The 13,184-nt window shown below is 40.6% G+C and overlaps 2 protein-coding genes across 17 annotated transcripts in view; one reads left to right on the top strand and one right to left on the bottom strand.

The window, feature by feature from the left end:
• Positions 1 to 13,184, top strand: part of TP53INP1 (tumor protein p53 inducible nuclear protein 1) — a 155,002-nt gene that overhangs the window by 14,046 nt on the left and 127,772 nt on the right. The window lies entirely within an intron of this gene.
• The window catches only part of NDUFAF6 (NADH:ubiquinone oxidoreductase complex assembly factor 6), a 36,142-nt gene continuing 30,035 nt past the window's right edge, over positions 7,078 to 13,184 (bottom strand). For all 7 annotated transcript variants that reach the window (XM_042923402.1, XM_042923408.1, XM_042923406.1 and 4 more), the window contains one exon: positions 7,078 to 12,600. In XM_042923402.1, the coding sequence (XP_042779336.1) occupies positions 12,472 to 12,600 (129 nt within the window). In that variant the 3' untranslated portion in view covers positions 7,078 to 12,471. The remainder of the gene's footprint in view (positions 12,601 to 13,184) is intronic.

The following is a 13,184-nucleotide window of genomic DNA, read 5'->3' as shown; positions in this document are numbered from 1 at the left end:
AAGTGCCAACAGGAGCAGACAAAAACTCCCCAACACAGGCCTATTCTTTCTAAGCAGAAGTCCAGGAAAGGGGCAGCCTAACAAGACGAAAACCTTTTAGACAGTAACTACTTGCTCCAGCTAAAAACCACAGGAAGAACAGTGGCCCCACTCTCACCCACAGCAGCAAAAGGGGGATCAGGAGCCTAGACTTCCTGCTTCACCAAGCTATATCAAAGGGCTCCAACTGCAACACACACACACACACACACACACACACACACACACGCTGAGGTGCTATCAGGGAAGGCCATAGACAGCTGGGACTTTTATCCTCACATGACAGTAACAAGGCCCCTGCCACCACAGTGTCAGTGGAGACCACATGGGGAATCTGAACTCCACCCACAGACAGCAGTAACAAGGGACTCCTCCCCCTCCCTGCTGGAGTGGTGTCAAAGGAGGCCTAGTGGAGAGTTAGGACTTTCGCCACTGCCCAGGGATAATTAGGCCACCTTCCTGTGATGTCAGCGGTAACAAGGCACTTCTGCCCCTCCCAGCCAGGGTGGTATGTATGAGTGGATGCCCAGTGGGATCTAGAACTCCCATCGCTGCCCAGAAGTAACTAGGAGCCCCTAACAGTGTGAACTCAGGTCAAGTGGTGAATGTGGGCTCCTACCCCCCTCACCCCCACCCTCTCTGACCTTGGCAGTAACAAGGCAGTGCTCCTCTCTTCCTCTGCCAGATTGGCATCAGAAAAGCCAGTTAAGGGGTGCCTGGGTGGCTCGGTTGGTTGGGCGCCCGACTTTGGTTCAGGTCATGATCTCACGGTCTGTGGGTTCGAGCCCCGCGGCAGGCTGTGTGCCGACAGCTCAGAGCCTGGAGCTGCTTTGGATTCTATGTCTCCCTTTCTCTCTTCCCCTGCTCTGCTCATGCTCTCTTTCTCTCTCTCAAAAATAAATAAACATTAAAAAAAATTTTTTTAAGCCAGTTAAAACACAGGTTTAAGTAGGATCCAGACTCTCATAATATCCAAAATGCCCAACTTTTCAATTGAAAACCACTCATATACCAAATATTAGAAAACTCTCAGAAGAAAAAAAATCAATATATGCCAACACTAAAATGACAGAGATGTTAGAATTACCTGACAAAGGTTCTAAAAAAGCCGTCTTAAAAAGCCAATTACAGACATGCTTGGAACGTGAAAAAATTGAAAGTCTGAGTAAGGAAATATAGTCTCAGTACAGAAATAAGAAGATATAAAGAAGAACCAAATGGAAACTTAAGGACTAAAAAATACAGTAACTAAAGTTAACTCAGTGGTCAGGCTCAATAGCAGGATTCAGGGACCAGAGAAAAATAAAATCTATGAACTGGAATATACAGCAATAGAAATTGCCCAATATGAATAAGAAAGAAAACAGACTGGAAAGAAAAAAAAAAAAAAAGAAAAAAAAAGAGAAGAAAGGAAGGAAGAAAGGAAGAGAAGAAAGAAAAGAAGGAAAAAAAAAGAAAAAAAACAACAACAACAGAGGCTCAGGGACCTGTGGGCCCATAACACAAAAGTCTAAAATTTGTGTCATCCAAATCCCAGTAGGAGAGGAAAAAGAGAGCAAAGCTGAAAAAATACTTGTAGAAATAATGGCTGAAAACTTTCCAAATTTGGCAAAAGACAGAAACCTACAGATTCAAGATGTAAGCAAATCAGAAACAGGATAAACCAAAGAAATCCATACCACGTCAAATTTCTCAAAACTGAATATAGTGTTTGTACTTCTATCTGTTTCAATATAATTTTATGCCTGCTGAGTATAATTAAATTTAGAGCTGATTTTTTAAAAAACTAAGACAAGAATCTTGAAAGCAGTCAGAAGCAATACCTTATACAAAACAAAAACAATTTGAAGGATAGCAGATTTCCTATCAGAAACCATGGAGGCCAGAAGGAAATGGTACAATTTGCAAGTGCTGAAGTGAAAAAACTGACAACCCAGAATTCTATGTCCAGTGAAAATATCATTCAAGAATGCAGGGAGGGGTGCTTAAGTGACTCAGTTGGTTAAGTATCTGTCTCTTGATCTCAGCTCAGGTCTTGATCTCAGGGTTGTGAGTTCAAGTCCTGCATTGAGCTCCACACTGGGCATGGAACCTACTTAGAAAGGAAAGGAAAGGAAAGGAAAGGAAAGGAAAGGAAAGGAAGAAAGGAAGAAAGAAAGAGAGAGAGAAGAAAGAAAGAAAGAAAGAAAGAAAAAGAAAGAAAGAAAAAGAAAGAAAGAAAATGGGAAAATCAAGACATTATCAGCTGAAGAAAAACTAAATGAATTTGTCATCAGCAGACTTATCTTAAGAGAATGGCTAAAGGAAGTTCTCCAAACAAAAAGGAAATGAAAAAGGAAGGAATCTCAGAATATCACAAAGAGAGAAAGAACAACAGAAAGTAAAAGTTATGAGTAAATACATTTCCTTCTCCTCTTAAGCTTCTGAATTATGTTTAATGGTTAAAGCAAAAATTATAACACTGTCTCTTGTGCCTCTAAATGTATATAGAGGAAATATTTAAAAGCATTTATAAGCAGGGGAAGGCAAAACGATGTAAAAGGATTTAAGCTATGGAGATTCCTCAAAAAATTAAAAATATAATACCCTATGATCTAGTAATTTTCCTAGTAGGTATTTACCTGAAGAAAACAAAAACACTAATTCAAAAAGACATATGAACTCCAGTGTTTATGGCAGCATTATTTACAATAGCCAAGATATGGAAGCAACCCAAGTATTTATCAATAGATGAATGGATAAGAAGATGTGGTATATACATACAATGGAGAACTAGCCATAAAAAGGATGAGATCTTGCCAGTTGCAACAACATGGATAGACCTAGATGGTATTATGCTAAATCAAATAAGACAGGACAAAGACAAATACCATACAGTTTCACTTCTGTGTGGAATCTAAAAAACAAAACAAACAGAAACAGAATCATAAATACAGAGAACAAACTGGTAGTTTCCAGAGGGGAAGGAGTTGGAGTGAGGGGGCAAAATAGGTGAAGGGGATTAAAGGTACAAACTTCCAATTATAAAATAAATAAGTCACAGGGATGAAAGCTACAGCATAGGGAATATAGGCAATAATATTGTAATAACATTGTATGGTGACAGATGGTAACTACATTTATCCTGGTGAGCATAGCATAATGTATAGAATTATCAAATCACTATGCTGTACACCTGAAACTAATATAACATTGTATATCAACTATACTTCAATAAATAAATAAAAATAATTCAAAAATGTAAATAATCTAAATCCATCAACTGAAAGAGATTGGCAGAATGGATTAGAAAATATGACCCAACTGAATGCTGTCTACAAGAAACTCACTTAAATATAACAATATAGGTAGGTTGAAAGTAAAAAGATAGAAAAAAAAACATGCAAACATTAATCAAAAGAAAACAGGAGTGGCTATTATAATATCAATAAAGTACACTTCAGAGTGAAGAAATTTACCAGTGATAGGCTTATTATGTAGTGACAAAAGGATTAAATCCACCAAGGAGATATAGCAATCTTAAATATGATGGAGGCACCAAACAGCTACAAAATATGTAAAGCGAAAGGTAATAGAATGAAAAGGAGAAGTAGACAAATCCACAGTTATAGGTGGAGAATCCAACATGCCTCTCTCTACAGCTGACAGAACAGCTAGACAGGATCAGCAAGGTTATAAAACATCATCAAGTAACAGGATTTAATTGACGTTTGTGGAACACTTCACCCAACAACAGCAAAATACATAGTCTTTTCAGTTGCCCGTGGAATATATGCCAAGATAGGGTTATGACCAAAGCTCACAATTTTAAAAAGTCCATTAATCACACCTATTGGTCCTTTAAATATTTAGATATACACATTGTGTTTATATTGGAGTTAGTTCATCAAAAACAAAGATTTAAAATAAAATTTATTTCACTTTCATTATGAATTGATACTGACTGAATCTTATCTGCCACAACTGATAACTCCTTTCTTCCTCTCCCACATAGGGGGCAGCAACCCAAGACAGGGGAGGCACTCTAAGAAAACCAAAATGATGAAAATCTGGATTTCCAAAGATGTTTCCACATTCACAGATGTTTTAAAAAATGATTGGCCAAAATGTTGCTCTACTGGAAGCTCCCCTATTTAGCCTAACTTCTCTTTCCTAATACTAGGTACATTCAACATCTATAGGCAATTTCCTACCTTAACTAAAGTGCATGTACAGTGGCTATGATGAAAGTTTGCCATTTATCTCTGTGCGTGCAAACAGACTCATAAGCACACACTTGGTCCCCACTGTCATATAGCAGCAAGATGACGGTTGTGCCTTTTAACTCAGCAAAGGATATGGCACATATATCTCATTCCTTCAGGCTCTCAGCCCCTCAGTTGGCCAGACTATTGTGGTTATGAGTGACAGAAATTCAACTCTCAAACTTGCATAAGCAAAAGGGAAGAATTTGCTGGAAGGCTCATAAAACCAAACTGTTGGCATGACAAGGGGTGCTGTGGCACCATAGATATCCTTGCTTCCCCAGCCCCTAACAGAGCATCCAGTTTGCTGAGTGACTAACAAATCTTTTTTTTTTTTTTTTTTAACTCCCTGGGCAACTCATTCCAGGTGTAGACAATGAGGAGTTGGAACCACTGGATGTACTCAGTGATGTGCATGAAGAAATTGCTGATGTTCACAATCAGAATTAAGAGGTCTATCCCTAAGATAGGGTCACACTTAACATTTAACCACATTCTCTTCTCCCTAGTGTGGTTTCCTTGGTTCAGGGAAGATAAAACTCCCACCAGGAAGTGCCATGTCAATGTAAATAGTGATTTAAGTTGCTACCACATACCTAATGAGTTATATCCCAGAAATGTCACTGGGAAAAAACAAACAAACAAAAAATCCTCCCATCTGGGGAGTTTGCATCAAGATTGAAAAATTTAAAAATCAAGACAAGGATGCTTCTCCTTTCTCCCTTGAACAAAGAGGGAAAAAGATGGAGGAAGAACCAGATGCTTTTTTTTTTTTTTTCCATTTAATTATGGGAGAAGATTTACCAGTGACGAGAAAGTGACCTTTGCCCCAGAAAACAACCTCTCATGCGCTGGGCATTCTGGACAACTGCAGAACCAGGCCCAGGCCTCTCAGTGGACTGCTCCGTGGTCAGGACAAGAGAGCAGCCTTTCCGGGAAGCAGTCATCCCTCAGATCCATGCCTGCCTCAATTTCCTCTTCCTTCTTGCTTCTCCGTCCTCCTAGGTGTATTTTCTAGGAACATTCCATGAGCCAGGACCACTGTAGCTGCACTGGCGATTAGTTGCAATAGTAAGTCTTCCTCTGGCAGGAGCAAAATAAGTGTCTTTCACCTCCAGTTCTCACCAGGACCCAGCTGGGTTTTTCCTTCAGAGCCCACACATTGTAGGCACATACTGGTGTAATTTTGCCTCTGACATTCAGGCAACACAAGTGTCATCTATTGCTCACCATCCCCGCCCCCTCCCCCCCCCCCCCCCCCCCCCCCCCCCCCCCCGCCACCACACACACACAGAGGCCCGCTCATGAAAAAGCTGGAGAGAATAAGAACTCGTGCCCCCAGAACTAGTTTAAAAGGTGAGCTGAACAACTGGGCGGGGTCTCCATCTATATGAGACACTAAACATCACAGAAATAACAGATCCCACAAGCATCTCCTCACATAACCAGTAATGGAAACTGGTCCCACTCCCACAGAAGGAGACGATGCCTTGAGTGGGGAAAATGGTCCTCATGGGCACCAGCTCCATCCACACTAAATGAATCGTGAAATTTTACTTAAGTGAACATTCGTTTGGATAGAGCTAAATTATTGTTAATCTGTCTCACATTCCTTGGTCAAGCCCGGCACCCAGCATGCCACTTCTCTTACGATGGCTCACCACTGAGCTAACTCGTCAGGAAACAAAATGAAAATCCTGTTTTACTTTGTACCTGTCCAAGCCCACAAGAAAAAAAGAAAATAGTCAAGGAGATTTAGAACTGTGTAATGTGTTGAGAGTGACTGCCCAATTCTCAAAGCATCTTTTATTTTTAACAAAGTTAGAACATTCCTTTAAAAAGTGACCTCCTCTAAATTATTTAAATTACCCTTCAGATTCAACTTGGATATTGAGTATATGCTTAGCATGGCTGATGGCATTGGTTCAATCGGGCAACTGTCTGTAGATCCACATTTCACATCTTGCCTCAAATTCATTTCATGTGGTTTAAATGTGAAAATATCAAAACACAAAAATATTAAAAGAAATTGTTTTAAAAATACGGAAAGAAATTGAAAGGCAAATGAAACTGTATGGAGAAGTGATAGAAGTATAGAAATCCTGTGTTCCATTCTAGCCTGGAAATCTTACAAATATTGACAAAGTTTATTATGCTGGCTTTTCAAGGAACATCCATCCCATGGGATGTCCTATACCACTTTATTTGGTTATTAAAGGAAAGGTTGAAGGGCACCTGGGTGTCTCAGTTGGGTGAGCATCCAACTCTTCTTTTTTTTTTTTTTTTAAGTTTATTTATTTATTTTGAAAGAGAGAGAGCATAAGCGGGGTAGGGGCAGAGAGAAAGGGAGAGAGAGAATCCCAAGCAGGTTCTGCACTCACAGTGCCCATGTGGGGCTCGAACTCATCACCAAAATCAAGAGTTGGACGCTCAACTGACTGAGCCACCCAGGTGCCCCAGAATGTCCAACTCTTGATTTAGGCTCAGGTCATGATCCCAGGGTTGTGGGATCCGAGCCCTTCATCGGGCTCCACGCTGTGTGGAGCCTGCTTAACATCCTCTCTCTCTCTCTCACTCTGTCTCTCTCTCTCTCCCCTGCTCGCTTTCTCTTTCTAAAATAAAAATTTAAAGGGCACTTGGGTGGCTCAGTCAGTTGAGCATCCGACTTCAGCTCAGGTCATGATCTTGCGGCTCATGGGTTTGAGCCCCACATCAGGCTTGCTGCTGTCATCCCGTCACTCTGTCTCCCTCTCTCTGCCCTTCCCCCACTGGTGCTCTCTCAAAAAATAAATATTTAAAAAAATAAAAAGATAAAAATGTTAAAAAGAAAGCTTTTTAAAAAAAGGGAAGGTTGACCTCAGGAGGCTGAGGGCCCTAGGTGCAACTTAGATTATCATTGCAAAATAAGAAAGAAAACATACTCCCACTAATGTTCTGTAGAATAAAAATTAAGAATATTTTTCTAATATCTTTTTACACTGTATTACTTTACATTGTATTACTAAACTAAAATGCAGACTAAAAACAACACACAGAAGATACCAATTTTGTATATTTTGTATGCCAAGGAAGAAGTTGGAAGAACATAGACCAAAATGTTAATGGTAGTCATCTCTTACCTGGTAAAGTTATAGTTGATTTTAAAAATATTTTTCCTTTATATTTTTGTATTTATTTTTTTCCCAATATTTCTGCAGTGAACACACGTACATTACTTGTGTAAAAAAAACAAACACATTAGTTACCAAAAAAAAAAAAATCTCAGGGGGAAAAAAATCTGTCTCAGGAAAGAGTACATTATACATTCTTCCAAACCAGGACTGAAACAGATTTCTAACAGCCATATGGAGGAGCTCACAAGGAATGGAGGAAGTGTCTTTATGTTCATTCATTGAAATGAGAACTTTCTCAACTCGTTTGTCAACCTACAAGATTAATATAGGATAAAACCACTGCAGCAAGGAATTAATATAAGAGGGTGAAATAGCTCCTCAAATCGTTAACGTCGACTTCCTAAAAAATCTTTGTAGCACCCGTAAAAGAGATCCTGTGGTTCTAACTTGCTGTCTGAGAAATTCAATCTGTAGGCCTGTGTTTTAAACACACGGGATATTATTATATAACTAAGCAGCTGGGAAGATTAATCGTGATTAAAAATAAAAAGGGAAAGTGCACAGTACACCAAACAGGACTGTTTAATGAGAAAAGGGTGACTCAGAGGAAAACAGTATTTGTACAGGTAATCAAAGTTCCCCTCAGACTTATCAACTAAGAATAAAGACACTGTATCTCATATTTGACTCAAAGGTACTCCTTATCCAAGAAATGATTACACCAGTAATACTGCAAATAATATCCGTGTGCATATACACAAAATACATGTATTCTGGACCATTTGCGAAGTATTTATTTTCAAATTTCGTGCCCGTTCTTAAAATCCAGACACCCGAGTGTGTCTGTGATTTCTTTATCTTTCCTTCCTCATTCACACCCTGCTTTGCACGGTGCCCAACAGCCTTGTTTCTTGAACGCCATTGTGTACCACGCCCTTGACACGCACCCCCAGTTCGGCCTGCACATACGAGCCCCATCGTGTTCACATCCCCTCAGCGCCCATCACCCCTATGCCACAGCATGTTCATTCAGATACAAAGGTGCATGGAGTGGCACCAGGGTTTATGGGAGGTTCTGGGGACACAGAGATGAATAAAACATTGTCTTGCACTCAGAGAACTTTGAGCGAGGGACAGATGCACCAACAACAGTTACCATATGGTTGGGGGAGAAAGTGGGCCTGCTTGTGAAGCCAGCCTCAGATTGGCGTTCCCTTGTTATTAATCCACCACCCACATATTCTCCAGCAAGCACGACTGCTTAGAGAGCAGGCAAGTAACACCGACACAGGAGTCGGGCTGGGTGGGAGACCCCTGTCCTGGGGCCTGAGGCCAGATGCAGAGTACACATTCTGCCCAAAGGCATTCAGTGTCTTGTTCTTTTTCAGAGGCCCTGCCTGCCGGCCTCATTTGGTTTGGTCTGCCGGTGTGTGACTTCTGTGTATTACGGACACATCATTTAATGTTTATTTAGAACATCTAAGTCATCGTTCTAGGCACTTTACGTGTATTAATTCATTCACTCCTCATAACAACTGTTGAGATAGATATAATTTTGCCCATTTTATAAATGGAGCAACTGAGACACTGGAGTTCATGTAACTCGCTGCAGTTACACAGCTATCAGGGTGGTGGACCTGGGTTTTGCACCCAGGCAGTCCACACTCTTATAAGAAGCCCACACTCTTATAAGAAGTGCTTGAAAACACCATACTGCTCTGTATCTAAACTTTTAAAATGTCTTTACTCAGCTTATACTACAGATGAGTTACATATTTAATGTGCCAAATATCCCTTTTACTGAACAAACCCCTTTACCTGGTATATACCGATTTGATGGAAAAATTCACATCCATCTATCCATTGTTCCATAAATGTAATGACATTCCCTGCTTATCACCCTCTTTCTGATCTGAAGGGTCTGAATTTTTTAGAAATACCTTTTTAGGTAGCCAAGAAATATGTTTCTCAGAGGAGAAAGCAGGCCTTGTTGAAGTGCCAGTTACTTAATGGATTCTTCCCTCACTCCCCAGCTCCTCCCCCCTCCTTCCAACCCACTGCCATTACCCTTCTCAATTCTGGGTGTTAGTGGTTTCTTGCTCAGTCCTCCTTACAGGTACAAACAGGATAATGTTTTGTTTTCAATAACTGCATAATGTTTACAACTTTGTGGATCTTTCTGGACAAGGTTATTAGGCCAGTGTCTTCAGAGAAATCCTATTTATAAGAGCTAAAACAGATCCAAGGGCATGTAGGGATTTGGTGAAACAGGCAAAATATATATAAACTCACAACTCTTTGATCTTCATTCAGAATGTCTCACTGGACCAGAGGATGTGGCCACATTTTATTCACAGACTTTTCTGAGAACTCTGGACATTACATTCTGTTCTTTTTTACTTAAGTTAAAGCCAAAATATTGGGTCTTCACACAGGCTATCCGTTTTGCCTCCTGGCCTTTGTTCCCACTGCCTCCTCAGCCAGGACCTCCCTACAGCTACACCCCTCCCCAAACTCTGGGTCCTACCCAACCTTCCTGACACTGTCACATGCTGCCTTCTCTGGGAGACCTTTTTGACCTCCAAAGTGGCGACGTGTCTCTCCTGTATAGACCCCATGGCCAGCACTTAGTATCTATTCCAGTTGCCTATTTATTTCTCTCACCTAATTTGTAGTTGGAATTTATGTAACCGTACTTTTTAACCTAATCTGTACCTAAAATACATACAATAATACTCCCTTTTGAAAAAGTCGTGCCCTGGAGCTTTTAAACTTGGCCGTTTATTTTACAGTCTCAAGAATGGTAAAAATACATGGGTTGTGGGCTTTGGCAATGAACTAATGTGGGTTTGACATCCAGCTCTAGTTATAATGGCTATATGACCTCGAACTGAACATCTCTGAGGCAGTTTTATCCTTTGGAAAATAAATACAGAGAAGTAACTCTGTGAAGATTAATGCATAATGGTACAGAGCTTTCGTCTGTCCAAATTCGGGCTCCGCTGAGTGTTAGCTGCTGTTACGTTTCTCAAGAGTAATTTAATTTTGTCAAAAGGAGACATTTAATCAAAAAGAGAGGAAGAGTCCTGCCAGTTGAGTGGGAACTACTCAGAATGTATTTTATGACGATGTGCAACTTTACCTACATTGAGATTAATCTGTAATTTATACTTAACATTGGTCATCTGTTGCTCTCCACCTGTTCAATACCAAAATACATCTTACATGGTTTGAAAACGTATCGGACTCCTTTACAATGCTCTAATAAAAAAAATCCCAGAAATTTGAAAAGTGAAAAACAATGTTGGCACCATCTAAGGGAGTATCTTTTCTGCCATGAAGTTAATAGTACGGTAAATGTCACTGAGTAAGACCCCACTTTAATCTCCAGGAGACTGCAAACTTGAGTTCATCCAAATTTCTAAGCATCAAATTTAAAATGGCTTAGAGAGTATTTTGAAATTATTTACCTAATAGTAAATTGGTTTCTGAGCCAATAAGGAATCCAGTAATCCACTTGCATGTTTAAACCCTTCTTTTTAAGACCCTTAGACAGGAACCAAGATGCTTAGTAGACGATTGCTGCCAGATTTGACCTGGGAAGACCCACAGGCAATGCTTCCTAACAAAGAATGTCTCTGATGAACTCTTCAGCTCTGGGCCATTCCGAATCCCAAGAGGAACGTGTCCCATTTCCTTGTACTCGCTGCTTGTAGATAAGCTAAAAGGCTCTAAAGTCACAGAATCAAACTATAAGGATATTCCTTCAGCATCACTGTCAAGAGTATACTCACACATACAACCACCTTGCATGTTCACACAGACACACACTTGTTATTCTCTACGTACTCTATATCAGAAGCCATTCTGGGTGCTGTGGGACCCCACGATGAATAAAACAACGTAGTCTTGCCCTCAAGCAGCTCTCGGTTTGAGTTTTTTTTTGCAAAAATGTAGTATTTTAAGCCATCACTGATTCACAATGGAAGTAGGCACTAATTCCAACCGAAGGTTTAGAGATGAGATGGAGGGACGGAACACCAGAGGTGTGAGTGGGCAGGAGACAGGACCACCGAAAGGGCGGGAAAAGGAAACGGTGGCATAACCCTGGCCTTGCAGTCAGAGACTCAGAGTCCAGATCTTCCAATGACCAGCAAGTGCACACAACTACGTTTTTTGTGGTTAGTATATATTTTATGATTAATATTTTTTAATTACCCCCCAAAATCCTTAGTTCTCTTTTTCAAAATCAAATGAGAACATGGATGAAAGTATACAGCCAGAGCTTATACTAGTAGCTCAGCTAGTATACTAGTTTTTAAAAATGTAGTATCCCCTTTATGAATGCTCAATACAATTTTGGTAATATACTTTACATTAATACACATTTTGTTAATGAAGTTTTGGTCATAACGCTGAGGGACAGATTGTAAAGCGGCGGGGTTAAAAAAAAACAGTGAAACTTTCAAGTCAGCTTTTTAAAGTCAAATTAGGGTTCTAGCTCTTGACAGCCAGCTAGCTTACCTTAAAGAAGTTCTTTTATCATGGTAAATTTTCACAGAGTCGTAAAGACGAAATGTTAGGGAGATAAAGCCCTCACGATAGTGATTGACACTCCTCAAATATTAACTTCGCTCTTCATGACCCCCAGCTGTACTGGCCCCTCGATTTGTGGCTGCTCCACACGCAAGCTGGGTGCTCCTTGAGCCCCTGTGCTCTTCTCCTGGGGTGAGGCAGGGAGGAGACGTTAACTCTCCTGCCCCCTGGTGGCTGAACACGGCCTGCAGCATCAGTACAGCTCAAACCACACTCCCTCCCGGGGGCTCCGACCTGACAGAGCACAGCAGACACCGACACTGTCTGGGCTGCTGGTGACAGCCCTGGTGCCTGTGGCAGAGCCTGGGCAGTGTTGTGGCACTCTGGTCCCCCAGCAACATCTCATCAAGCCTGTGAGCTGCACACACCCATCCTAAAAATTCTTAAGTAAACACCTCCTGTTATTTGTAAACAAGAACCGTTAACTAGTATACTTTTGTAAAACTAATAAAAGTAAAGATCAGTGCCATAAAATTATTTTAATATCTTTTTCTCCATGATTGAACATACAAAGATAATGGTAGTAGTGTATTCTTCTGCTGTAAAGATGGGTGGAATATGTCAAAATCCACTTGTTGAATTTTCTTTAAATAGTCCTCCAGGGCAACCTGGAAAAGGAAAAGAATGGTCATTAGATCATAGAATAATTAAGTTTTTAAAAGAAAATGGGGCGCCTGGGTGGCTCTGATGCTCATCGGTTAAGCATCAGACTTCAGCTCAGTCATGACCTCATGCTCTGTGAGTTGAAGCCCCGTGTCAGGTTCTGTGCTGACAGCTCGGAGTCTGAAGTCTGCTTCGGGTTCTGTGTCTCCCTCTCTCCCTGTTCCTCCCTGGCTCACACTCTGTCTCTGTCTCTCAAAAGTAAATAAAGATTTAAAAAAATTAAAAGGAAAAAAAAAAAGACCATGACCTGAGCCGAAACCCAAGAGTCAGATGCTTAACCAAGTGAGCCACCCAGATGCCCCAAAGGCATCTTCTAAGAAGTTTCTATTAGGCCAGTAAAACAGGATCAAAAAGCTAGTACTAGAAATACCAAGCCAATCCTGATCATAATTTATACGGTTATGGCAGAAATGTGTAAAAGATTAGAGAAATTACTGTTTGTCAGGTCTTATTACTAGATTCTGTAGAAAACAAAAGGGGTGTTTCAGTCAAGGACAGTGAATTCCATCACCCCACCCCACTCCCACAG

The sequence above is a fragment of the Panthera leo genome, chromosome F2 (assembly GCF_018350215.1).
Source record: "Panthera leo isolate Ple1 chromosome F2, P.leo_Ple1_pat1.1, whole genome shotgun sequence".
Taxonomy (NCBI): Eukaryota; Metazoa; Chordata; class Mammalia; order Carnivora; family Felidae; genus Panthera; species Panthera leo.
The sequence above is the reverse complement of the archived record's forward strand: the minus strand, read 5'-3'. Positions and strand labels throughout refer to the sequence as shown.